The sequence below is a fragment of the Buteo buteo genome, chromosome 2, assembly GCF_964188355.1.
Source record: "Buteo buteo chromosome 2, bButBut1.hap1.1, whole genome shotgun sequence".
Taxonomy (NCBI): Eukaryota; Metazoa; Chordata; class Aves; order Accipitriformes; family Accipitridae; genus Buteo; species Buteo buteo.
The window spans coordinates 59963452-59990792 of record NC_134172.1 but is presented as its reverse complement, the minus strand read 5'-3'; the positions used below and the strand labels follow the sequence as shown (position 1 = coordinate 59990792).

General features: G+C 43.0%; 1 protein-coding gene across 4 annotated transcripts in view; it reads right to left on the bottom strand.

Annotated features, from left to right (window-relative positions):
- Positions 1-9703: 9703 nt before the first annotated feature.
- The window catches only part of ELMO1 (engulfment and cell motility 1), a 322964-nt gene continuing 305326 nt past the window's right edge, over positions 9704-27341 (bottom strand). For all 4 annotated transcript variants that reach the window (XM_075056741.1, XM_075056732.1, XM_075056760.1 and 1 more), the window contains 4 exons: positions 24852-24959; positions 21180-21262; positions 15604-15681; positions 9704-11019 (listed from right to left, as the gene is read on the bottom strand). In XM_075056741.1, coding sequence (XP_074912842.1) covers positions 10819-11019; positions 15604-15681; positions 21180-21262; positions 24852-24959 — 470 coding nt within the window. In that variant the 3' untranslated portion in view covers positions 9704-10818. The remainder of the gene's footprint in view (positions 11020-15603; positions 15682-21179; positions 21263-24851; positions 24960-27341) is intronic.

Here is a 27341-nt window from a genome sequence, read left to right as displayed (position 1 = left end):
CAGTGCTTAATTTCTTTGCTCTGCATGAACAAAGTTATTAAATCCACAGCACTTTCCTTTTTTTCCAGTCAGGGTGATCTGAATGAATACTTGCCAGTCACTTGACTAATTAGCTTAATTCAGGAACCTGTCTTCAGAAGCCCATCACTGAGAAACCTCCTGAAGTCAGGGAAATTAAAAGTGACTCAGGTTTGATTAAAACTGAACCAAACCAATGAAAGGAATTGCTGCTTGCTTTCCTTTTTCTTTTTCCCCATGAGCACAATTTTAATTCATGGCTGCAGCCAGCCCTTCATATGCAGCAAAAGCTGGGGGCTTGGACTGCTCTCTTCATCAAATCAGCTTGTCAGAAATGTATTTGAGTGAAACTACTGCAATCCATTCTGCATGAGTTACTGTTGGTAGACTTGTTATGTGTACCTTTTTACTGCAAGTCTGCTATACAGGCAGGCAGGATGGTTTTCCTCAGGCGATGCAAGTTTGGTGATGGAGGTTCTGGGGCAGAATTTCTGATCAGGGGGGATGGTATCCAGACTGCTGCAATTTGGCTTCTTTTCTGGGGAGGGAAGCCACACAATTTCTAATAGAAAGTGAAAAATTAAAAAAAAAAAAAGTAACATTTTCTTTCAGCTACAACTTTCTATGGCGCTTTAGATCTTAGAACTAAAAAGAAGGCCTGAAATACTAATTCTTTACAGAAGGAGAACCGTGACCTATGGCAGTCCAAAAGCTGTCTGAGCAGCAAGTTTCAGCCACTTCAACTTCTCAGTTTCCCTTCCTAAATCAATGATTCAGCTAAATTCACAGATTTTGTGTGCACGTTGATTTTCCTTCATCAGCATTTGCTGATGGGAGATTGTTCCACCACCCCTTTCCTGGCCAGCTCAGTGTCACAGCAGTGCTCCCCTCCCTGTGCTGCTTCTTGCAGCAGATTCAAAGTGATGAAAACACAGTGATGGTGCATACCCATGCCAATGGGGCACTTCCACAAGGCATAATAGCCATCATTAAAAAAAATAATAAAAATCTAAAATAAGGCCTTAGAAAGGCTTCTTTGTCTTGAACAATACTTTTTTTCTGGTCCCTGATGCACAGCTCAGCAATTTGGTGTTGTCACCTGCTCTTAGATGTTACCCTTACTTCATCTTTGTGTCCGAGCATGGTTACAGGTGTAAGGTATTTTTGATGGTGAGGTTTGTGTTGCCCCAACTTCCCCTCCCCACATCCCCTCCCATGCAGTCCCACTAACCTGCCAGCCTCTGTCAGGATGCTCCCAGCTCTGATTTCCTCTATCCCTTCTCATCACGATGCTGCCCACTGGAGCATCTGACATTGCCCAGCTGTAAAAGTGCCGTTTTCAGTCTGGTTTTCTGGGGGAATGGAGATGAGGCACTTGTATCCTGTGTATGCGTGCATGTGTTTGTGTGCGTGCATCCACCTGTGAGCTGTCAGATGTGATGAGAAGTTGGAGGCTTGGAAATGGTAAACTCTTACAGGTTTGATGAAGATCTCAGTGTGGAGGACTCGGTAAAGGGCTTCATTGAAGGAAAAGCTTGGGCGGAAAACAACCTTCATGGATGCTGGAGAAGCCATCCACAAGCCAGCCCATTTTAATGCCTTAGTTTTCAATGGACCTCAAATTGTACTGGAAATGAGAGAATCAAGTGCAAGATGGATGTTTACATGAAAACTGGCTTGGTTGAGTTGCGCATAGGCTATTTGTGATCGGTGAAATGGTGGATAGGTGTAAGGTATCAGTGCACCCACCCTGGGCTGGGGACAGAAAGGGGGAACCCAGGGCTTTGAGAAAGGTCAGAGACTGACAGAGGGTATCATGAGTCAAGCAACACGTGCAGAGGGACCAGCGCAGGTGAAAAACAGCCAAAGTAATCCTACTGGCACTTTTTAAATGTCATACTCCTGGCAGGGAAACCTGTCACATGTTCCCCTGCTCACAGCTCCAAGCTTTTCAAATGCACCAGGCTTCTGCTGCTTGGGGGGAAAGGGGGGGAGGTCTGCCCTGGGAAAACCCTGTGGATGAGCCATTTTCCTCCGCGAAAGATGCAAGCAGTCAGCAGCTTTGCACAACATACTGTGCCCGCATCCTCAGTGTCCTCATTTTAAGCATTTAAGGAAAACTTATTTTTTTGAAGCCTGGCAGATTCCTACATTACTTTTCCTGACTTTTCAAAAACTACCCCAACACAACAAACTCCCTGCTAACTGGCAGGGAATGAAGTCCCACAGGCTCAGCCTCCCACCTGCGTGTGGCCTGCTGGTGGGACAGCAAAGATCTCCAGGGTGCCTTCGTCCCTTGGGGGAGGTGGGTGGGAAGGAGTTATTAAATCTGAGGCATTTCAAGAGAAACTGAGAGGAGACAGACACACCTCGTAAAAAAATGCTGCTTCTTATTAAACAAAAGCCAGCCAGCCTCCTTCCCCCTCACAACAACCCAGAGGAGTCCCAAAACATAATCAGTTTAGGCTGAACACCATGTTGCCTACAAGATTAAAATTAGACTCACGAGGTTTCATCAAGGGAGAGTTTAACTGTGGTGCTCAATCAGGCTGCAAAATCCTCTAATGACAACTGAAATAAAGTCATTCAAGACACATCCTTAAGCATCACAGGAAAGAAAGCCTGTCCTTGGCTGCATCCCTTGGCACAATTATATTAGGTGTCTCTTTTCCCTCCCACCCTCTACATGCACTGCTGTCTTGTGGCCATACTCTCCCCGGGCTGAAACTCAAAGCTAGCATCCTGTTTGGAACAGGCAGCACTGGGTCCCCCAGCTTTGTGACTGTCCCATAGGTCATGTCTTATAGGAAATGGTCTATAAATAAGAGGCAAATAGGATGAGAGAGGGTTTGAGTGAGCCTCCCAACATGAAGAGGCTTGTTTGGCTCTTCCAAGACAGTATAAAACCACAACAGCTACTGTTCTCTGCACAGCATGTCCAGTAAGGTGGCTATGGTAAAGCTGAGAAATTCTCTGTTGAAAAGCCACATCAGCTCAGAAAACTCTTCTACTTCCAATAGCAACCTCTCCACCTGGAGAAAGATGGGTAATGAAATGTTTCCTTTGCCCTATGTGTGTCCCTGCAAACTAAGCATCACCAGGCCAGCTCTGCTCTTCAGAGACCTTCAAGGCCTCCCAGCTAGAAGTAAAAATAAAATGTAAATATATATTACTAAATGAGTTTAAAACTGTCTCCAGTTCTTTTTAACCTTGCCCTCATGAGGCTGCCACAAGACAGCATTCCCTGAATCAGCACTTTGAAATCACCTTGCTATAAAAATTCATGGTTCTTCCAACATCCATTTTACACCTGGTCCTGCCCTAACAAACGTGCTTTTGACACCACTCTCCTCTCAAATTTCAGCCTGATTTCATATAGAAAGGGTTCCTGTTTCAATCCTTTTACCTCTGTGTAAGTCCCAAATATGCATGAAGCAGCTGGAGTGATGTTCAATAATCAGGCGGCATCTTTTTCAGTCTCCTGAAGTAATCAGTGGTACCCAATCCAATTACACATCAGACAGAGAAGTCATTACTTGCATTGCCTCCAAGGATGTTGCAAAAATTCAGTAACAGGTAAAAGGGCCTTTCTGCTCACAGAGGCCCTGATCCAGCTAGGTCCACAAGCACCCACCTAAATTTAGGTGCCTGTTTACCAAACTGAAATCAAGCCTCTTTTGCTGTGTGGGTAAGTGCTTTGTTAATCAGGAAACTTACGTAAGCTATGTGGCTGTTTAATATTCAAATATAATTATCATCTAGAGAGGGAGGGAGCACTGAGCGAGTCTCATTCTGATTTAGCAAGCTCTGGGGAAGGCAATGACAGCCCAGCCAGTGGTAAGTGACAAAAACTTTGTCCTACGAATGTCTTCCAGAGTTTTCAGGGATTTTACCCTTAGCACATGGAGGCTGTGTAACTGTCCGAATCATAGAACAGAATCATAGAATGGTTTGGGTTGGAAGGGACCTTAAAGATCATCTAGTTCCAACACCTTCCACTAAAGCAGGTTGCTCAAAGCCTCATCCAACCTGGCCTTGAACACATCCCGGGATGGGGCATCCACAACTTCTCTGGGCAACCTGTTCCAGTGCCTCACCACCCTCACAGTGAAGAACTTCCTCCTTACATCTAATCTAAATCTACCCTCTTCCAGTTTAAAGCCATTACCCCTTGTCCCACCACTACATGCCCTTGTAAAAAGTCCTTCTCCAGCTTTCCTGTAGGCCCCCTTTAGGTACTGGAAGGCTGCTATAGGGTCTCCCTGGAGCCTTCTGTTCTCCAGGCTGAACAACCCCAACTCTCTCAGCCTTTCTTCATAGGAGAGGTGCTCCAGTCCTCTGATCATCTACGTGGCCCTCCTCAGGACTCGCTCCAACAAGTCCATGTCCTTCTCATGCTGGGAGCCCCAGAGCTGAACGCAGTACTCCAGGTGGGGTCTCACAAGAGTGGAGCAGAGGGGGAGAAACCCCTCCCTCGACCTGCTGGCCACGATCCTTTTCATGCAGCCCAGGATGCAGTTGGCTTTCTGGGCTGCAAACATACATTGCCAGATCATGTTGAGCTTCTTGTCAACCAACACCCCAAAGTCCTTCTCCTCGGGGCTGCTCTCAGTCCATTCTCTGCCCAGCCTGTATTTCTGCTTGGGATTGCCCCGACACATGTGCAGGACCTTGCATTTGGCCTTGTTGAACTTCATGAAGTTCACAAAGGCCCACCTATCAAGGCTGTCAAGGTCGCTCTGGACAGCATCCCTTCCCTCCAGTGTGTCAACCACACCACACAGCTTGGTGTCATCAGCAAATTTGCTGAGGATGCACTCAATCCCACTGTCCATGTTGCCAACAAAGATGTTAAACAGTGCTGGTCCCAACACTGACCCCTGAGGAACCCCACTTGTCACTAGGACATTAACCTAGTGTTGACCGCATTGAGCTGTTAACCGCAACTCTTTGAGTGCAACCAGCCAGCCAATTCCTTATCCACCAAGTGGTCCATCCATCAAATCTATGTCTCTCCAATTTAGAGACAAGGATGTCGTGCAGGGCAGTGTCACATGCTTTGCACAAGTCCAGGTAGCTGGTGTCAGTTGCTCTTCCCTTATCCACGAACACTGTAATCCTGTTATAGAAGGCCACCAGATTTGTCAGGCACAGTTTGCCCTTAGTGAAGGCATGTTGGCTTTTGCCAATCACCTCCCTATTTTCCATGTGCCTTAGCATAGTTTCCAGGAGGATCTGCTCCATGATCTTGCTGGGCACAGAGAGGAGACTGACTGGCCTGTAGTTCCCCAGGTCTTCCTTTTTTCCCTTTTTAAAAATGGGGGTTATGTTTCCTCTTTTCCAGTCAGTGGGAACTTCCCCAAACTGCCACGACTTCTCAAATATGATGGATAGCGGCTTAGCCACTTCATCCGCCAGGTCCCTCAGGACCCGCAGATGCATCTCATCAGGTCCCATGGACTTGTGCACCTTCAGGTTCCTTAGATGGTCTCGCACCAGCTCTTCCCCTACAGTGGGTGGCTCTTCATTCTCCCAGTCCCTGCCTTTGCTTTCTGCGACTTGGGCAGTGTGGCTGGAGCACTTGCCAGTGAAGACTGAGGCAAAAAAGTCATTGAGTACCTCAGCCTTCTCCATATGCTGGGTAACCAGGTCTCCTGTTTCCTTCCAGAGAGGGCCCACATTTTCCCTAGTCTTCTTTTTATCACCAATGCACCTACAGAAGGTTTTTTGTTGCCCATGACATCCCTGGTCAGTTTTAATTCGATCAAGGGCTTTAGCTTTCCTAACCTGATTCCTGGCTGCTCAAACAATTTCTCTGTATTCCTCCCAGGCTACCTGTCCTTGCTTCCACCCTCTGTAGGCTTCCTTTTTGTGTTTGAGTTTGTCCAGGAGCTCCTTGTTCATCCATGCAGGCCTACTGGTGTTTTTGCCTGACTTCCTCTTTGTTGGGATGCATCACTCCTGAGCTTGGAAGAGGTGGTCCTTGAGCTTCACATTCCCCACCAGCCCTTCCTTCTTGGTGACAACAAGGTCCAGCATAGCACCTCTCCTCACTGACTACTCTATCACTTGGAGAAGGAAGTTATCATCAACACATTCCATTCCAACAGGGAATGAAGGGAAACCCTTTTCACTTCCAGCTCCCTGATGCTGCTGTAAGGGGAAGGGCTCTTTTCTTATGTCAGATGCTTAGTATTCCAGGCTTGCTTCTGACAGCTAAGATATCCCAAGGTCAGTAAGGGCTAGATTTAAGGGCTAGATTTTTTCTTTTTTTTTTTTTTAGACTCTCAAGAATGAAACAAGATTGGGGTAAAATCTCACATTCATCTTACTATGCATCTTAGATGTACGACTTTTACATGACAGTGAAGCTAATGGCATTTACTTCTCAGTGCAGCAGCAGCAACAAAAGAGAGAAAGGGGGGGAATATGACAGCACAAGAGTGTCCTCCTACTCCCAACATCCTCCACTGCTGGTTATTGCTCAGGGTTAACAGCTTGCACCACCACAGCTGGATGCATTAGAGCCACCCTCTGATCACTGCACTCCAATGCAATGATAAACCAAAAAGCAGACTGGCATTTGGGCATTTCATGCCCATGCCCCTCTCTCTCCATCTTCCCCTGCCTGGAGGGGGTTTCATTTCTCCTCCCTTTCATCCCTCCCTCTTTTAAGAGCTGTTCAGTGGCCAGAGCCTGTGTGATCACAGCTGGTGGGCTACACGGCTGCTGCGGGCACACAGGGCTCCCTCGTGCCTCAGCCACCTGCCAGAGAAGACAGGGATTTGTTCTGGGCAGTGGATCCCACCAGATTTCCATACGAGCCTTCACATTCCCATACACATGTGACATGCCTGCATTACCTGGGACAACTGACAGGAGAGAAATGTCACTGAAAAGCACCCTGGGCAAGTAAAATGCAATCCTGGGTAGGGCATGAAGACATGAGAAGATTTCTCAAATAAAGTCATCAGGATCTTGCATGGTCATTTTGCAACCCAAAAGAGAGTCATCACTTACCTGCCTCTTTGCAAGAGAATGTTATTTTTTTCTTGCAAGTCGTAAGGTTTAATAAAAGAGTTCTCCATATTGAAAATGGAATTGCTTCTGAAAAGCAGTAATGAAAGCCCAGAGAGTGCAAGCTCTTTGACACATAGCTTGCTTTTGTGCGGGATTACTTAGCATTGCTGCTCTTCTCCTTGTCCTTTACAAGCAGGACAAGCAGTTGACTTTAGAAGATACATATTTTTCTTGATTCAAGTTTTCTGGTAAAAGAAAATATTCACTTTCAAAAGCAAAGTCATTTCAAAAATGGGAACTAAAATTACACTGGTTTTTTGTTGTTGTTCTCTCTCTCCTTTATGGCTTTTACAAGCAATTACCCACTTAATGTTTTGAAATTATACAAGAAACTTCAACAGCAATTTTTTTCCCTGCTGTGGCTCCTTAAATGTGAAGCCTTAAAAGCTTTTCCGGAACACACAACAGCGTGAGCAAATGAATTTGCCATTTTCATTCTCTTTTTTTTTTAAATGAATGGGAAGCAGCGGGATACTTGTTCATCATTAAACTTTTTTTTTTTTTAAATTTTGTAATGGTGAAGTGAGCCTGTATGACAGCTCTAAAAACTGAAGGCAGGATTCTTGTTTGCACCACAGCCCTTCGCGTTGCTGTGGGAGCACTTTTAAAATAGCTGCATGGGCCATTATGCCAACGCGTCTCTCGAGCCTCTTCTTTCTTATAGCAGGGTGGGACATGTTGGGGGAGATAAATTTAGCATACCTGCTCATGTGACCGTCCCACATGATGCATAACCCATATAAAGAGCTGGACCACATGAGGAGATGGGGCTTCTGTATGGCAGGGCTGCAGGAGGAGGTGAGCTAGAGCCACGTGGCAGTGCCACAGCATCCAGCCTGCCCCAGACCTGGTCCCTCACCCCGGTCAGGCTGTGTCCACCCTGCAGAGTCCTGGGGCGGGAGGCAGGCCGCTGGGGTATGTTGCCTGCTTGCAGGAGGCCAGAGGGGTGTAAGGAGAGAGCCAGCTGCCAGCGCCCCACGGTGCACAAGTGGTGTCGATGTGCCTCGGTGTAATGCGGATGGGCACAAGGTGTTGGTAAAAACAGTGGGCTGTGTGAGCACCTCTTCTCCCACCACCTCCCCTGGGCTCCTGGGGTGCAAATTGGGGCACTCACCTCAGTGGGGGAGGCAAGTCTAACCTTTCTCTCCTGCTCAAGTTTTCCCCCGGAGGAGGGTTTTTGTTTGCTCCTTTCGGATCGTCACCTGCTAAGATCAGGGCATCGGATTGCCACTGAGCTGGCAGTGTTTGGCTCTTACCAGTTAGGAGCGAAAGGTGTTTCTTTTGACAACGAGCAATACCCATCTGAAGCACAAGCTCTGCAGTCTGTAAATAAAAAGCAAAGGTTATGCACAGCCAAGCCATCCAGCTGGGTCAGGAAGATTAAAAAAACAACTCAGATTCTCTACTGTGCTCCGAGTCTTGTCTTCACATAGACAAGAGGCAGCATCAGTGTCTTGTAAAGAAATGCGTTCCTACCTCCATCCCCCACCCCCAGGACCCCTCCAAAATCCCCTGTGGCAGGTAGTGCCTTTGCTTCCACTCATTCCTGACCATGACTACCTTTCCTACAGTCTGACAAGGCTCCGGAGAATAAAACATCTGAAACTCCCACACCTCATGTTACACATCCCTGTTCTCACTCAGACTGAATCTTCTCTCAGGCCACAGTCCCCTCTAACTTCCTACTCCAGCGTTAACTCAGAGGCTTTTTTTTCCTTACTTTACCATCCATTACCACCTAAACCAACTTACGTCTCCTGTTAGATCAAGGCATTCATAAAATACTGCAAACACAGCTTCAGGAAGGCACCTTCCTTAGGACCCTCATGCTTGAATTCATACAACATTCTCCTCATCCTCCTTTTTGTTGCACCCGCAGGACGTCATTTCTCTCCTCACCTGGTGTGAGGTCAGTCAGGATGTTTGCCCCAGAGCCAGCTGGATGGAGCAAAGTTCACCTCAGTTGAGGTCTTCTGCATCTGTCTAAACTGGAACCACCCTCTAGGTCCCTCACTAGCACAAGCCCTGATAAAAGCCCTTTGCAGTCTTTTTCAGCTGGGTCTGAGTAGGAGAGGAACTCACACAGATAAATGTACTTCAGCACGTGCGGTGGGAGGGAAAGGGCTGGTGGGTTCCTTGAGATCTAGACCCAGCACTTTTGGAGTAAAGGATACTGAACTTAGTGAAATACCTAGAAGAACATGAGGAGGGAGGGGATCCATCCTGCAAAGCCCAAACTTCCCCAGTACCAGTCTGCTGCAGCCAGAAACACTCTCAATGGAGGAAATGGAAATACAGGAAGACAGTTACTCCAGCAAACATGGTAAAGGCGGCAGCCTTAAACTGACCACGAGCACATCAGTATGCTGTGATTTTGGATTTCACAAAGGGTCCTTCTCACAGGAAGGCTCATGTACCCATGGCAATGGAGATCTCTGGATGCAGCTCATCCTTGTCACCACAAACAAACAAACAAGTAAATTAAATCAGATACAGATAAAAAAGGTTCCACCTTTCCCTCTCCTCTTTGTACCAAACACTTCAGAATTGCTAGGAACCATAAAGAATAAAAGACAACTTCAGAAGAAAAACAAAGTTCCAAGAATCATCACAACTCAGATTTTTATTCAACAGTGAAGTTGAAGGGAAATATTATTTTTTCCCTTCGGGGCAAATGTTCCAAATGGAAATTAAGTAAAAATATTGTCCCCCAAAAGTACTCACAATGAAATTAGTTTTCATTAAATATATTTGTTTGGCAAAATAAAATAAAAAAATTAGAACCCGTACGAAAAAAATCCCTTGCAAATTTCCAACACTGTAGCAATGACAACAATGTAAACCTGGATGTTTGGCAGTTGTAATTAATTTGTGGAAATTACTGTTGAACTTTGGACCAAGAAAATAAAAATCACTTTGAATAGCAACAAGCCAATTTTAGAGGCAACTGAGGCTTAGGGAATGCTATAGGGATGGGACACACTAGTGGCTTCATACACAGTTTGTGCGAGTGATCTGCTAGTGTGGGGCTATTTAAGAGCTGGGAGGAAAAGAAGTTAAAAGCTGTTGCAGCATTGCAGCATATGGTACAGCAAAAACCTGCAGACTTTCCATTCTGGGAGCCGATCAGTTGGGTGAAGGCTGGTGGCAAGAGTCAAGATGACAGTGGAAAGAATAATGACAGTGACGAATGGTGCAAGCACTGGGAAGCAGTTAACGATTTTTGTCATCACATTGGATTCAGTTGTGAGGAGATTCTTGGGAATGTCTGGGGTAATTTTCTGCTTACAGTAGCTGCTTCTGCTCCCTACCTCCCTCCTCCTTCCAGTTAAAGCCTCTGCCCTGCCAATTGGGTTTCACAGGCATGCAGTTTGATAACAACGTCCTTTAGTTAAGAATGTCTATTCCAGTATTAAAAATGTAAAAAAAGTCCTCGGGAGGGTGCTTCTTAGTGGCAGTCTTTGCCTTAAGCAAGGCCCATGACCTGCAAGTACAAGTTAATTAAAGCAATGTGGATTTGGATGAGCAATGGGGAGGATGGGAATGGGGAAAGAAGGGATGCAGGGAACAGGGAGGAATGCAAGTGTTTCAACACCCCTCCCCAAAGCCAAAATCCAAGGTGCACACGTGAGTTTCTTTTTTTCCTCACACTCTTTTTTTTTTTTTAATATCTCTCCAGTTATAATATTTCCAGTTTCGAAGCAAGTTTCAGTGGCAGCCTCAGTTACAGTCATAAACAAAGTCGTAGTTGCTGGGCTCCTTTGGGATAGGTGGGGGAGCATCTGGGATCTGTATGTTTTCCAAGTCAAGGAGGCGTAGCTTTATCTCCATGCTGAGCAGCGTGTCTAAGTCATTCCGTGTTAGATCACTCAACATATCCTTCCCAAGGAGGGCGTTCAGCCCATCGGTCCATACACAATACTGCACAGGAAAAAGATAAAAACTATCATTAACAGACTTTCTGTATGCACACTGCTTGTCTGGTGTGGTCCTCTACGGTTATTGCCCCCACAGGGACTTACAAAGAGACCTAAAATGAGGTTGATTTGTTTTATTAGCTCGTATCATGAAGAAGGCATGTTCCACTGAGCTGCTCAGAAAATGGAAAAACAATTCCCTAAAAATGGGAAGAAATGACAGTATTTAGTAGTTGGACAACTTGCTATCTCCTCCAAACTTCTTGTTGAATGTTCATCAATAGTTATGGGAGAAAAAACAATACCTAACTTAGGACAATGAACCTCTGGAGATATCTCCTTCTTCCCCTCTCTTTCTTTCTCTTTCCCCAGTACTTACAGAAAAAGCCTGATTATCTTACACCAAACTTTTAATTCCAAGACAGTTAAGTTAGGTGAACTGAATCCCCCCCAAATCCTTCTTGACTCTTGGTGTAAGAAATCCTGTACCAACTATCTAGCTTTATCATGGTTTGCTTTCCAATAGATTAAGTGGTATCAATTGACCTAAACAAAGATAGGCTCTCACATATCTATGCCTACAGTACCACTATTGTACACGAAATGACATATTCTGAAAACTACACAGTCAGTCAATGCTGTGTTCTTCATGAAAATTAAATGCCAAGCTACCTGGTGTAATTCTAAATGCTGCAAATGCTGAACTAAAACCTCTTCCTTACCGTTAGCTTTTTCCTAATAGGAGATGCCATCTTTCCCAACAGCTGACAGCTTGTGATAAACATGGGTTGAATAACCATTTTAAATAAGCAACAAACCCAAGGGAGATTGGTGATCTAGAGTCAACTTCTATCAAATAAGTCACTTCCATTTATTACTACATGCCATTTATTCCACTATGAACAGAAGTACTCAAACGATAACATCTAAAAATAAAGATTTCAATCATGAACTTGTGTTCTAGTTTGCAGGAGAAAATTAAATCAACCGTAACTGCATTTTTATCTTACAAATACTTCTGCTAGATTTCATGCCAAAAAATGGATTTTAAATTTAGCTGACCATTTGCTACATGATACAGCCGAGTTTAAAGATAGCCACGGTTGACTTCATCCTACAGCAGAACTGAGGATTATTTTTAAGGAAGAGAGAGAAAACCCCCTCTTGGGGTATGTCTTCATCCAGAAAAAGGGCGTATTTTTAAAATAGGATGGTTAACACACTTGAATATTCAAAGTCAAATCTGACCCATTTAAGTCAGTAACAAAACAGTAGCAGAGCTAGGATTTCACCCAGAGTGTCGGTAAGCCAAGCTGCAGCTTCAATATGAGATTAGCTATATAGAAGAGACTTCAGGGTTCAGGCTGTCCTGCTAACAAGTACTAAACAAACAACTTAGCCTGCCTATTCTAGGCTGTCAAAGCGTGTCACTGAAGACTTCTAAAGCATGCAATTTTTTTGGACTGTACACAGAACATCAGGAAAAGAAAGAATCTGTCCTAGAAATGTAATTATTTTTGAACAACTATAATTTTTTATGATTGACCTGAAATCTTTCTCTGGGAAAGTTTTCCCAGAATTCACTATGAGGAAAGGAAGAGGAAGGCAAAAGGCTCTGCTCAGGTTACAGAAGCGCAGAGCATCCATTCAGCAGATGCAGCCCCTGGTATAAATTGTCCATCCCCTGCTCAGTAAGTATGGCCAGCGCTTTCTCTGGGGAGGAATCCCAGCGAGCCAGAAAGCAGAGCTGCAGTTCTCTCCTCTTCCAGGTATAACTCATTCAGGGCCCACAGAAACCAAATTCTGGCCACAATTCAGACGAGTGCAATGGCCTGGAAAAGGGGCTTCCTCTCTAATATCCATATTGGCAAGTGCATGTAATTAAACTCCTGTACATTTTGAGCAGACAGAAATCCTAATGAGATGGTGGAAAAACAGAAGCATTCATTCAGAAGCTTTTTTCTTTTTAATATGCAAACCAGACTAAGAGCCACTGAAAAATTAATTTACTACAGATTTTCATAAAACTCCAATGAAACCTAATTATAGCCTCCCTCATCAGTTTCTCTGTCAAAAATCAAGGATAAGATTAATCCACCTTTTTGCTATGTAGTTGAAACCAGCTATTAGTATTTAAATGAAAAACAACTATGAGTGAGTGATCTCATGGTGCTGAATCCTCTGGCTAGCAGTAAGCTCCGATAGATGGCTAAGGATATTGCCAAACTTAAGTGTGCAGGAATGAGGTCCAAATCTCAACGATATTGGCTCAGTAATGAGACTTTAGTAAAGAAATACCTTGGGAGTCAAGTCAGTGGAACCAGATAACCAGAAAGGTTGTGCAGGCTCCATCCATCTGGGTGCAGCCCTGAGCAACCTGGTCTGGGCTCATCACTGACCTGCTTTGAGCAGGACGTCGAACTGGGGACACCCCCAAGGTCCCTTACAACCTGAATCATCCTGTGATCCTAATTCAATTTTTCTTTTTAGGACACACTTAATTCCCACATTCAAACCTCACTCTACAATCAGGAGGACTGCAGAAGTACTTGAAAAAACCCTGAAAGTCTGATCTGAAATTGTCATGTACTAACATAATTCCTGGTGCTTCACATAAAGCTTTCCAACTCTTGAGATGTCATCCACCAAAATCTCCCAAGCTGACAACACTGCTAAACTAGCACTTCTACTGACAAGCACCCCAGTTACTTTGATGAAGAGTCATGGGCTTCATAACATGCTACTTGCCTTTCCTTGTGGGTGCTTCCTCTGAACACTTGTACTTTTTGCTTTAATTATAACTCACTCTTCCATAGGCCATGGAAAAGTACAGAGGAAGTGAAATGCCCTTTTGAAAACATTCATTTGGAAACTGTGAAGTAACAGCAGGTACCTCTGCCTCTGGCCATTTTTTGTGAACATACTCATCTTGTTTCGAAGAAGCTGCACAAGATCAATAAGCCAAATAAGGATAATAGGTATGTTAACACAATCATAAGCAATTGGGTTAGTGCACCTCACAATGCTACTGCCCTTCAGTGGGGTGCAGTAGCAGTTTTTGAACATTTAGATCATTAAAATACACTTGTAGCCATAGGCTATATATGAGATACAAGTGGCTGAAATATTTGTCAATTTTCATGACCATTTGCTTTTATGAGCTGAAACAGATTAGACTTCAGTTTCTGGAGAACTTGTATCAGAAAGCATCTAACATATGTTCAGTTCAGAGGATGAAGACAATCATGCTTAGACCTACAGCTCTGATGGCACATTATGCCTGGGATCCTATTGCTACTTTCTCTCAGATCAAAACTGACCTGCAAATACTTCTCTGGAATGAACATACTTGAAAACGACACTCAAATATTAATCCCCAGGAAAACCCAAATGAGCATAACTTAATTTCCTCTCCTAAAATTAACATTTATTTGAAGGTTTTAATCCAGAATTGCAAATGTTGAAGCTGTGTAACTAAATACACTTTGCTTGTAATGCAATGTCATGCACTTTAATAACAGTACAGTATAATGCAGCTTAATGCAATCTTCTATGTTTCATCATCTTAACACAGTGTCCTGAACTGAGACCAAACGTGATACCACAAAATAAGCGTGCAAGTGGAACACCAACTCTTGTTGCTTTAGAAATAAGAAGGAAAAACTTTATTCCTTCTTTAATTTTTAATATAGTGCATTCTCCTAAATCTTTACTTGGAAATTCTTTGAGAGAAAGACATCCAATGCTTCCACATTATTAGGTAAATTAGTTCCATTGCCTTCCAAAAGGCAACAATGTTGTTTATTTCCTTGTGTTTTCAAGCAAGACAAGGAAGCAGGGAGGAGGCTGTCATTCTGCTTTGCTATTGGTATTTACACTGTCTTCATACAAGTGAGACCCATTGCAAAGCAGCCCCCTATGGATATGCAATAGAGAGGACCTTCTATAATCACCTCTCATGAATGGTCTTAAGCAATGGGAAACTAAGAATAAGTGGATACGTTATTCTGGAGAACACATGTCTTTGGCTGAAGTTGACACCCAACAATGGTATCGCCTCCCTTCATTATGTTGGCATCATCAAGATGAGCTAAGGATGGCAGTGATTCTTTAAGAGCTTGGCTGTACAAATCTTCAGTGTTGAACTAAAGTTCACTGAAATGAACACACAGCAAAAATCCTCCAGGGTAGACCAGACCAGGAGAAACCTTTACTACACCAGGAAATGGTGAGCAAGGTCTGTGGAAACTGTGAGGTCTGCCCAAGTTCTCTTCTTTCTCTGACTTAAGAGTTCATATTTCAGTAGGGCTTAGAAATACTGATCTTGAACTTGGACCCCCATGCGCTGTATGATGTACAAATACAAAATGTGTTCCTTCTGTGGCTCAGGATATGCATGAAAATTGCAGAAGGTCTTGCTCCCATACTGATCCCTCTGCTTTCGGTTTGTTGTGAGACATGACACAGGTTTAGACGGACCTGCACTCTGTGCCAGGATGACCATTCTTAGGTTCTTATAAAGCTGATTGCTGCTATAAAGCAACTAAGAGGGCTCCAAAGAAGCTTCTGTACTTTGAACTTGACTTACCTCATGCTTGTCTGGAGCAATGAAATTCAACTGGCCACTGGAGTCATACAATATAGAGAAAGCAAGCTCTAGCACCTCCTGGAACAATATAAAAACACATATATTAGTGTTGCATGACAGAGGGACTCATACATTCAGGTCTGTCTTTCTTTCCTATGAGTTATTGCCCCAAACAAGTGGAAAAATAGGTTATGGTACTCTCCTGCCTGGCTAAAGCTGCTGCAGTACCAGACCATTGCAACACCCTGGTACAGCAAGAACCCCACCACAGATGCTTCAGTCAAAACAAACTCACCCCTGTAAATGCTGACTGTAGCTCACTTGGTCATGGATTACTTTAGCATTTGAGTTTAAATTTGAGCTAGGCAGCGGTGAGGACTAAAATCAATATAATGCGTAATAGTACACTTGCAACAAACTCTTTGCGAAGACCCACAGTTTTTTCAATTTGTATAGATTAAATTTGCAAAGTTCTGCAAGGTTTGATTCCCTGTGTCAAAAATCTTGCCAGGACAGTTAACCTCCTGGTATACACTTACACTCTTTTCACTGCTGGAAATCTATTAAATTATTCATTCTCAAGAGACTTCTGTCATTTTTTTTCTACCTGAACCAGAATCAGTGGCCTTAGTCAAGTTGAACTATCTGGTTACTTTAAGACCCAAATGAATCTCAGGAAAGAAAAAAATGATCATCTTTTTCCTCCTCAGCGCTGAAGCTGGAATTTCAAAGGTGCCCAAGTGAATTCATCAAGCACTGACCTCCTCTAAAAGTCAACTGGACCTGGGTTCCTACGGGGAAACCCAACCAATCTGAATAAATAACGAACTTCCAATGGCCAGCAGTGAGCATTTAAAGATGTTGTGGTATCATGGTTACTGCACGCATCACTACAAGTGCCATTTACAAGGATTTCATAACCTGTAGGCTAGCTAATATGGATATAATAACTCTGTGGAAAAAAGACCTGGCTACAGAGGAGAGTGCTGACACGTAACTATGGTCTGTATGATATGTCCTGTTCTTTTTGCCTCTTGGCTTCCTGAGCCCTTTAATACTGATCACTTTTGCTGACTCTCAGCTGACAACAGTCCCTACACTGCCAGCAGCGACAAGAGCATGGCTTCTTAAATTTGCTACACTAAGTTTTAAAATGGAAGAACTGATTACAGCATATACATTGCTCTAGATTTCTACCCCTGATCTCCTGGTCTGAAACAGACATAGGTCTTTGGATTTCAGTAAGCGTTGTTTCATTTTTGAACTTGTGTGATTAAGAGCAGAGTCTGAATCACAAAACTTGCAATCCTTAGGGATAATCTTGGATGATCAGAGATCAGGCTCCTCATGGGAAATGCTCTTGGTTGCTTTGAATTTAGTTATTGGGTCCAACTTGCTGCATTGCCAGGCCACAGGAGACAAGTCTGTGTTAAATCCCCACAGAAGCTGCAGATACTAATAGTGCTGGTGTACTCAGCAAACAAATGGCTCATGGCTTGCATACCCTTTCTGTGTTTTAGGCACGTCTCTCAGCCACACCTTATTAAGAGTGATGTCCTTTATTATAGAAACAAATTTACCTCTGCCCACACAAACATGGCATTATCTTCTCATGGAGTGTTATAAAATACCGACAGAACACACCAAGTCATGCTACTGAGGTTGTGAAAATAAAATTTATCACTGAAAAAAGGGCTTGTACTGCTCTACTATGATGTTCCTGAATTTCATGAAGGTCAACAACAATCCCATAGGCCTGGCCCCGGTATATTTGTCCTTTGGGAAATTCCAAGCAATTGAAGTTTTTGTTTATCTCAAAGAAAGGAAAAGGAGAGAAAAACCCTGTCTGAAAGAGGAATATGCCAGGGAGCCATGGGCTTGGTCATTCCCAGTCAGGCAGAAAATGAGAAAGGGCTACATTTAGGGCAGTGAGCTTCCCTTTATGAGGGAAAGTGGGAGTTTGGCAGCCCTGGCTCCAGTTCAGCTTCTTCGCTGGCTGCTCCGGAGACTAAAGGCTCAGGAATGACAGCTTCCAGGTGCCAGTGTCTGTGTCACCTCATGCACAGCAAACTGTCAAAGAAAAAGGAAGCCTAAGGAGCTGGAGTTGCCAACTGGCCCTGCACGCTGATGGTGGTCTCAGTGGTCGAGCTGGCTGACTTGTCAGGGACCCCCACCTAGTTTTGTTCCATTCCCATCAGTGACAGGTGATTTTGAGGAACTGGCAATTCCTAAAGGAGAACTGGTCAGTCTCTATCAGCCATCTGTGGTTTTCTCCTCCTTTTTCTGTCCTACTTCTCAACCTTTCTCAAAGTCATCCAGCCTTTTCCACCAGTTTCTCTCTGCTCTTTTTTCTCTCCCATTCTTTCCAACCTGCTCCTTCCCTCTTTGTTTCACTTTCCTCCTCCCCCACCTCAATCTGCTGAACTCGCTCCCTTCCCTCTTTCCACCCTTGCACATGTCAGACCTCTGCCCTTCCCTAGATGCTTGCCAAAGGTACCAGCATTGAGACCCACGTTGTACCTCTTTTGAGCTTCACTGAAAACAGGGAACAAGAGACTTTGCACCGGGTGGCTGGGCACTTCCCACTCCTTGGTTTCAACTCTGCGGGGAAAGCTGTTGCAGGTGGTATGAGGGGACACTTGCTCTCCCATGCCCAGAGCTTGTCTCTCCCCCAGTCTCCACTGGCTCCTCACGTGGGCCAGAGACAAGCTATTTTTGGTGAACAGGCATTTTAGGTGCCTATGGCTGAGTGATCCCATGCAGCCAGAATGACCTCACTACTCTCTGCCTACTCTGCTGTCAACAGCCTTAAAACACCCATGTCTTTGCTGAAGGCTGAGACTAAAGCCATGTTAAGTTTGCTTGACAGAGCTAGAAGATCCCCCCCTAGAGAACTATCTATATACATGCAGTGGCAGGGAGCTTGTTCAACCACCATGAAATAAAAGAGGAAGGAAGCTGCATTCAACAGGGAAGTGAGCAGAACCATTTCCGCTGATAAAAAGGCACCAAGCCTGAAGCCTGCCACATCAGGAAATAAAGGGTGATTGGAATACACTTCGAAATACATGTCAATGTTTTTTCCAAATTCTTCTCTCATGCTTTGTTTTGAAGGCTGCAAAATCTAATATATTTAATTTCCTTGAAATTCATTAATATTACCTGAGAGTCAGAAATGAGGGCTTTAAAATTAAACCTAATTTAAAAACACAAGCAAGATGACCAACAATGGATTCAGGTCTGGTCCTATCAAGTTGTTCCAGCTTCATATACATGCAAATTCCAATTCAGTTTAACTCTTATTTATTTCTAAATGGTCCCACTGGAAGAATAACGGCCATGTGCCGGCAAATGAAGAGATGCTGAAGCCTTTGTTATGGACATTCTGCCAATTCCAGCTACGTTCATAGCAGTGGCATTCTGCCATTCAATTTTCTTTTCTGCCAATGAATAAACATCAAGGCAGCCGTTATATATGTACAAAGAAAGCACAGGATGAAAAGGCCTCTTAAAAAATGTAGCACCAATTGTGAAATTTCAGGAAGTGAAAGGTTTCATACACCGAACTCGGCAAAATTGCATTTTGTGTCTGGCGCTTATTTTTTTTTTTTAAATTTTCATTTCATTGTCCACATTAACTCGGTACTCCGCAAACAATGATATGTTATTCCTATGATGTCAGTTATGTACTTGCAACATTGTGCATGACAGTTTGATTGGGATGACAACTAATCTCACACATTCTATGATTCCCAGGGGAAGAAACAAGGAATCGAGGAAGGGCAAGAAAGAACAAACCATCAAAACCCCCACACCACAGCAGAAATAATAAAAACATCAATATTATTGCCTGGGTCACAAATGGAATGCTCCAGCCGTGGATGCAGCCATGCCACGTATCAACTCCTGATCTTCACATTCTCAGCCATAAGTTTTATGCCAGTCCAAAGCAATTTTAGCTGAGGATATGGGGTGATGCTGACAGCTGAGGACAATCTGATCTGCAGCATTGCTATTTAGCATTAAATACTATCTAGACATTACTGCTCCATAAAGATGACACATTTCCATCACTGCCACCCACTGCTTTCCGTCTTCCTATCTTTCCTTTTTGTGCGGACATATGAGTGCTAAGACAAGGAAACACTAAAAATACTTTATATGCATCATATAAATGCCCCAGCCAAATGCTGTTAATGGTTCAGCTGTAACATGAGGGAGGAGTTGTATGCAATCTATTGTGTGCATGCGTGCGTGTTAGTGCCTTCATTTAGATAATCAACAAGGAAAAATACTCCTGGGATTTTTTTTCTTGGCTTGGCTTGATTTTTTAATTTCTGACCATGTAAAGCCACTGCTGAAAGGAGATGACTGTATCCTGATAGACTTAAAGCAACTTGTGTGTATGAGAAACAGATGCAAAGAATACTTGAGATGCTCTGTGTATCTGTGTATAGTTAAGGAAAGAAAAGTTGCAGTTATGGAGCTGCAACAGTTGTGTGATGTAGTTTTGACAGTGCCTTTTCATTTTCTATGGTTCCCATCAGAACTGTTTTTTCCAGTATTTATTTGGACACTAAATGCACGCATCTTATTTTTAAAGTGTTGAACTTCACTATTTTGTCCATCAAAATCTCTTTCTTGTTGGACCCCTAATTTCTCAGTTTCAGGTAACTAGAAATTCTGATTCAAATCCTCTGATCTGGTTCCCAGACCTCAGCGTGTGGCTTTAGGTCAGACTGAACATCATTAGAGTCTCGCTCCTTCTCATAAGGTCAGACAGCATGACCTGATAGAAAACTTATGAATGTACCTCATACAATATGATATGAAGACCTTCACCACTAAAGATGTCAGACTTTGCTAATAACTCAATTTCTTCCTGCTGTGGTGGCAATTCTTACTAACAAAAATGGCAAGATTCTGGCACTGTACAATTTGAGTCCTACTGTTAGTTTACCGTTCTTGATCTGAAACTCTGAAAGGTAGCATAAATCTAATTTAAGATGACCGCTATCTCCTACCCATTTTTTCCCAAATGCACTGCTGAACACATCCTTACACACCTCATTAATTGCCCAGCATTTACCTTACATTCTTTCGCTGGCAGTTGTTTTTCTACCTGACTGGACCTGAAGGTATCATCAGCTGGACATTAACTGCAATTTTGGCATGTGCCAGTGCTCACTGAACGTGAGCTCATCACAGGATACATCTGGAACAAACTAGTTATTTAGCAGAGACAATATAGGAGTAGGTACCAACAGTCATTGCTAGTCTGCTCTATATCAGCAGTCAAAACTGCTTAGCTTTATCGGTAGAAGACATCACTACTAAAGACTATCCTAATCTGCTCTGGGCATATCACAATGCATATCTGCCATGAAATCTGAGCAAAGGTGGGTAGGCTGTCCCAATAATTTAACTCAACTGGTCTGATGTGAAAACAAAGTGTGTGTGCATACACAGAAAAGTGGCAGGCTGGAATGAAAACACCTGTATTACTTCAGGGAAGGCTGAGTTGACAAGCCTTGTATTCTGCAGGGTGCGTGTTCATAACAGTTTGAGAACCATACCTTGTTTTGTTTAAGAGCTCCTTTCTCCTTCATGTGAGGGCAGTCTTTCCCAGTCACAACAGCTTTTATATCTGCCACTGGCACTGCATTAAAAAGACATAAAAGCAAAACCCAGAAAATTAAGTTATAACCAAGGTGTGTAAAAGCCACAGAGTTTAAAAAAGAAGCAAGACTAACATGTTAAAATTGCCACCTCCTTCGCCATTTCTAGCCCGTTGTAAGAAAGAAAATGACTAGAATAGGAATCAGAAGTCTTGAAAAAATATCAGGCATCCGGATAAAAATCTGAGTATGCTTCTTCCTGCCTGTTGAGACTACTTTGGGTAAGAATGTTTCTTATAGATGGGTACCTGTGTCTGGACACTTTTTGTGCCTACTCATGTATCTAGACAACACATATTGTTTTCTGCCTTACTAAAGTAATATGCCTGCCCTGTTGTTGCTCTTTCCCAGGCATCCAGGTAAAGTCTCTGCTGGAGAGAGGATGCTGGGCAAGTTGGACCCTACCTCACTCAAAGCTGTTGTCCTTCTGTTAATGCCTGTATGAATTTTTCAAATAGTTTTTTATTTCACTTCCATCAGCAGTTTAGTTGCTTGCTGGTACTAACAGGAATAAGGACTACTAAGGCTTATAACGATTCATTCCAATTGCTTTAAAATGTGAAGTGATCAGAAATCACTGGAAAAAAAAAAGGGTAAAAAAAAAATATTGGAAGCTGCTGCCACTCAGATTCACTCACAGAGTGAGGTCACTAAAACATAAAGATAAATTTCTCTGAGTTTCAAGTGGAAGTCAATTTCCTAATGGTAATTACATTATGGAGAATCTATATGCACCACAATACAGTATGGTCTGCGGAAGAGCATCATCGATATAGAACAGCATAATAATATGAAAATCCGTTACTGCCCAGTTCTTTACAAACTCTAACGGAAATACTGGAGAGGAGAAATGCATTTTCTCTTCTACTGGGTACAGCAACACTATATATTTTATTACAGATTACTTCAACACTATGGTCAAATGGAAAGCATGGGATATGATAGACATTTTTAAAGGACCTTCTTTGCATGGAAAACTAAAAGAAATGGAAGTTATTTGGTCCTTCACTACTCAACCTCTCCTGCCTTTAGTGTCAGCATTTCATGCTGTGGCCCTGCTGACTTTTTATGTCTCTGATACTATCCTACTTTTTGGTCAAGAAGAGATACTATTTTTGAGAAGGGAGAGCAAGCAAGCTAGGACGAACTGGGAAACAAAGGAGATATTTGACTGCAACTATGGTAGAAAGGTGTTCTTAAGAAGGAGTTCCTGCCATTTGCTGATGATGCCTAGAAAAATAATTTCTCTTTTTGCATAAGGTAGGGTTTTCTCAAGTTAGATCTCTCAACCAAGAAGGCTTTTCTCCAGGTTTCATATGCTTATGTCTGTAGTCTTGAATGCAGTTACTATGGGAAATCACAGACTGATGTGACATCCTGATCTTTATTTATCTGGAACTTGGCTTATTCCTTGCTTTGGAAAAATAGAATCAAAGACTTCAGATGGTATCAGAAGCTGACTACAAGATGCTGGAGGGTGTGAGCACAGATGTGACGTGCTCACAACAGATAAAGCCCTGAGAAAGAACGCAGCTGTTTTCTGAGTCTGCACAGCTTGTTAACTCTGCCAGCCTGAAGAGAGAGGTGACATTCACAGAAGTGAAAAGGTTAAACCCCCTGCCATGTATTTTTGGAGAGAGACACTAGTTGTTCAAGCTTCACAAGGAGTACACAAAATGCCCTATGCTGCTTCTCTTGGTCCTCCATTTTCTCACCTGCCTATTCTCTTTCATCTGTTGACCTGCTCCCAAATGCTGACAATCTGGTCATCATATTCAGACCTTAATAGTTCAAAATTTGATGTAAGTCTATCCAAAGAACACCAGAAGATTTCTGGAAAATGTTCTGTAAAATTCCCGGGCCAGTTTGGCCTGACACATTTCAAACAATTGTGCCACTTTATAATTTTGTATCTTGCAATATTCTCAACTCTGTTTAATTAATCTCTACTGTGGGTGGCACTGTGATAAATCTCGTATCCTTCATAGCCTGAAAACCTGAGATACTGATGAAATAACCATATCTTTCTCAAACTGCATCAGTATCTGCACTGCCAGCAGGCATGCACACACAGGGAAGATGTGGGTCTGGCCCAGTGGTTTCTGAAGTAGAAGCCTTCTGTCCCCATGGGATCCTGACGTTTCCGAGTAGGCTCAAGAGCCTATGGAAAACGCAAATGCAAGATGAAGCTTGCAGTCAGGGTCAAGGGTTTTAGTATGGAAGCATGCTCAAAGCAAACAAATCTGGGAACTGCTGGTCTCGTAACAGTGCCTGCAGGTCATGCGTGACCTTCATTATTCTTCTGTCATTCTGACACTACTGTAACATTCAAGGGCTATTTCTCTAAGCCTCATCCAGAAACATAGCGTCTTCCAGTGCCAATGCAGCAATGTGAGCCCCTGTCCTACATTCTGACAAGACTGCAGTAAGAGCGTGAAACATCCTTGAGGCAATCTGTAAGGCAATGAAAACAAGCGAACGTGACTGCGAACTGCCAGGGCTCCAGCATCAGACAGACTCTTCCTCCTTCCCTCCCAGACTGCGTCTGGGAGCACTTAGAAATTTTAAAAGGTGCTGTTTGGGGACAGGTTGGGGGAGCAGAAAAGAGAAACAATTATTTGTTTTACTAATATACAGGAGAGTTTAAATCACTGGTTTTCTTCTTTCTCAATTTTCAGGCTGGAAAACTTCCAACTTCTGTAAAAATAGTCTTTCTGCCATTCCACGAAAGAAGTGGAGCTACCAACTGAAATACTTGTACAAGCGTGTCTAATTTGACAATGCAAAGAATGGCATTTATTACTAATGGAGGTTCAGAAAAGAACAAAAAGAAATTATTCCTTATCCAATGCTTGAAGTCACTTTCTGGTGACAGAACTACTTTGGTCGTTATTTCTGTTACTATAAAAACTTTCCCAGGACTGCAGATTAAACCTCTACAACTCGTGTTGAAGGACGGAGGAGAAATTATCATGACAGTACAATCTTTCTGAAGGGCTCCAAAATTACTTTTATCCATAAAAAAAATCCTGACAAATCCCCTAGTAGGAGTTGTCACAGAGGCATGTCGTCTCCCAGTTGGGTACACAGCAACGGTGAGGTCCTCTCAATACTGTTCACAGCAATGTGTCATCTTTAAGTCTACTCCTCATGATAATGAAAAAGACCTCTGCCTGTCATGGATTTCTCCTCCAGTCACTAGACTGTTTGCCACAGAAGAAACATCTGTCTCTGTGGACAGGAATTGCTTCTGAATATGCCCAAGTATTTTTATTTGACATCTGCAGTTAGATGAGCAATGAAAATAAACTGTGTTCCTCCCCATAAAAGGCATGACATTGCCAAGCTGAATGGAATTATAAACTCATTGGAGAGCTGACCTCAGTCCTAATACACATTTGCCAAAACCAGGAGAGCAGTGTTTGAATGCAGGTGGAAATGTCCTCTGCTCTCTATCTCCGTAAGCAGAGCTGTTGATAATGTCCTGCATTAAGAGAAACCTACTACAAGTTATAAAGAAGAACTAGCATAAAAGAAGCAAAAGTAGTACAATCTTTGTGCATGACTTACATTTATCTTGCAAGGAATCATGGGGTACTTCTCCCTGGGGACTTTCTTCCAAGTCTCCGTAGTGCAAGACCTTGTGATTAGGTGAAAGTCGACAATACCAAAATTTGTCTGTTAAAGTAAATACATTAAACAAGGTCACTAACATGTCTTCATCAGCACAGGAGAAAGCTTACTCAAATGAGGCACTACATGGAAGGACTGTCTTTTTTCTTTCAGAAAGAGGAATGTGTGGGTCTATGGAAAATAGAGCTCAGTAGTTTTATTTGAATCAATGAAGCTGGCATTAATCTACCATTTTTTAATTGACTTAGTCACTGGCTCCAAAAATAAATACTAGCAAGAAACAATTGACTTAGTTTTACATGATATTATATACCCTCATGGACAGAAGACTGGCAAAGTAACCACTGCTTCAAGTGGATAACTTTAATGTACCCATAAAAGCTTCATTTTTAGCACCCACTATGTGAAAATTAAGCCCTGCCAGCTGTCTTGTGTGGGACACCCAAAACCTGATACATTTGAAATATCCCATATTTTATGAAAATTATGACTCATGTCTTTTTATAGACATGGGAGAACACCCCCATATTTATGGAGGGACTGGACATAACAAACATGCAAAGATTTAAAAAGCAGACGTTAACTCCCTTGTCCTGCAGATAACTCAGTGCTTTGCATGGTCACAAATATATGTGTGACCACCCAAGTCACACTCCAGTTTACATTCTAGCCCTTCCTAGGAGATGTATATTTACATCTCCTGCCAACTCCTGCTTTGTAGGATATAATTCCCCTTAACATTTTTTCTTAAAATCTGCTCCCACAAAGAACATCAGCTTTGCAAAGTCTGGCCACCACACTGCCTAGCGTGCAAGGGTGGTGCTTGCCAATTCCCCTTCTGAAATGGCAAGAACAAGGTTAGCCTTTCTTGTCAGAGCACTTTCTATTTAATAAATAGATCACATAATGTTAAGCTGTCAAAAATACAATCTTGTTACATCCAAGCTACCAATCTCCAAAAGCTCAGAGCAAGGCTAGGTGTTAAAGTGCCAGGGGGTGGGGCAGGGGTGACGGACAGCTTCTCTGGCTCTGTGCTTCTCTTGTTGCTGGCAGCGCTGATGCTATGCCAAGCATCAGCCTAAGGGACAATTCAGAGGAAATGCTAGCATTGACACAGCCCCGCAGTGCTGCAATCTCTGGGAGTGAATGGAGCCACAGTTCGGATAAAACGTCGGAGGAGCTGTAAAACCACCAGAGTCAGCATATGTGAGCTCGTTTGGGATGTTAGCAAAGGAAGGACTTCTTGGCTCTGTTAGTAAAATACTGGCTTCATGGACCCAACTCCTTTCTAAAGGACACTCTCCGGTCCCTCGGCCAGCCATTTAAAACAAAATGCAATAAAACACAGAGAAAGGCAATTCAGCTCTGAATGGCAAAAGTGGGCTTCCGCATGCCCTTTTAAATTTCTTTGTCATGGTGGGTAAAAATGTTTTTGGGGAAAAAACCCACACACTTCAAACCACTTTGAGTGTGCAGACCCTTCTACAGAAAGGTTTCGAAAGACCTTGCAAACCACTGGCAAAGGCTCAAAACGGAAATGGGAGAGATTCTGGTTATCTACTTCACAGGCAAGCGCAATACTTAAAGATTTATGGTAGAGAGCCTGAGGTTATGATTTTGTGATGCATACAAAACGAGCTGCTGAAATATAAGCATCCTTGGACTGTAAGCAGTACATACAATGTTGCACAGCACAGGGTCAAGAGGAAAAACTCAGTTGCAAAGCTTTTGTAGGGATTTGAAACTAGAGCAAGCAGGAACCCTCATTCAGTAGACTCTCACCTGAACAGCACACACACAGTCAACTCTTTGGACAGTTTGTGCGTTTCAGAAGGATGCATGTGAAACTTTTCTAGATTTGTACCTTTTACAGGGAACTCTACCAGAACCATATCAAAACCTGGTGCTTAAAAAATATACCCTGTTAAATCTGATGGTAGACCATCATGCGCCTTGCCCACCTAAAGAAAAGCCTCTAGTAACTGTAGCAGGAGGCTTTCATGACTAGCTTTAACTGCAACCTCATTGTTTATTAGGCTATACAAAGGAATATACCTTTCCAGCTCTAAAATTAAAAAAATAATTCTTTCTATGAAAAGCCAACATGGTCTCGCTACCTTCTCAATGACCTAGCCAGGAAGATGGTGTAACTGAAAAAAACAATACCACAAATTCCTTTCAATTTAGCACAAATGGGGCTGGTGGTGTTAGCAAGGGTTTGAAAAAGTTTGGCTCTTCAGCCTCCTAGGGGTTATAGTGTTTTGGTAACCCTGGTCCTGTTACAATGCCCTGCTCCAACAATAAGAGAGGGAAAAACCCCTCAGTGAAAACATCTTACTTCATTTTTAGGAAGGAGTGGTTTTATGGGGAGAAACCCTAGCTCTGAAGGCTTGTGGAGCCTTTTACAGCAATTCCCCATAATCCAAG